Source organism: Halyomorpha halys, unplaced genomic scaffold, assembly GCF_000696795.3.
Source record: "Halyomorpha halys isolate HHAL.00 unplaced genomic scaffold, Hhal_1.1 Scaffold1275.1, whole genome shotgun sequence".
Taxonomy (NCBI): Eukaryota; Metazoa; Arthropoda; class Insecta; order Hemiptera; family Pentatomidae; genus Halyomorpha; species Halyomorpha halys.
The window spans coordinates 23,536-23,951 of record NW_027105689.1 but is presented as its reverse complement, the minus strand read 5'-3'; the positions used below and the strand labels follow the sequence as shown (position 1 = coordinate 23,951).

The 416-nt window shown below is 51.7% G+C and overlaps 1 protein-coding gene across 1 annotated transcript in view; it reads right to left on the bottom strand.

Annotated features, from left to right (window-relative positions):
• Window positions 1-416, bottom strand: part of LOC106689080 (tubulin alpha chain) — a gene marked incomplete at its 5' end in the record, with an annotated part of 21,652 nt that overhangs the window by 8,428 nt on the left and 12,808 nt on the right. Inside the window, 1 exon segment of the mRNA XM_067052878.1 lies at window positions 50-402. Within this exon segment, the coding sequence (XP_066908979.1) occupies window positions 50-402 (353 nt within the window).

Below are 416 nucleotides of genomic sequence, written 5' to 3'. Positions count from 1 at the left end.
AAGTTGAACTTATTAGCGTAATTACAAAACAAAGTAGCATTATGCGCACCTGTTCGTCATATCTGAGACTGATAAGTTTCCATGGTCAGCGTACTTGTTGGCGAGGATAGGAGCGTAGCTGACGACCGGGAAGTGTATCCTAGGGTATGGAACCAGGTTCGTCTGGAAGTCGGTGAAGTCAGCGTTGAGGGAGCCCATGAAGCGTAGGCTGGCCGTCATGGAGGAGACAGCCTGTGCCAGCAGTCGGTTGAGGCTGGAGTAGGTTGGGCTGTCAATGTCCAAGTGGGCGTGGCATATGTTGTACATCGCTTCGTTGTCGGCCAATAGGACGCAGTCTGTCAGCTGCAAAGTCATGTGCGTCGAGAGGACTGCGTTATAGGGCTCCACGACTGCAGTCGCCATCTGGTGAAAAAAAA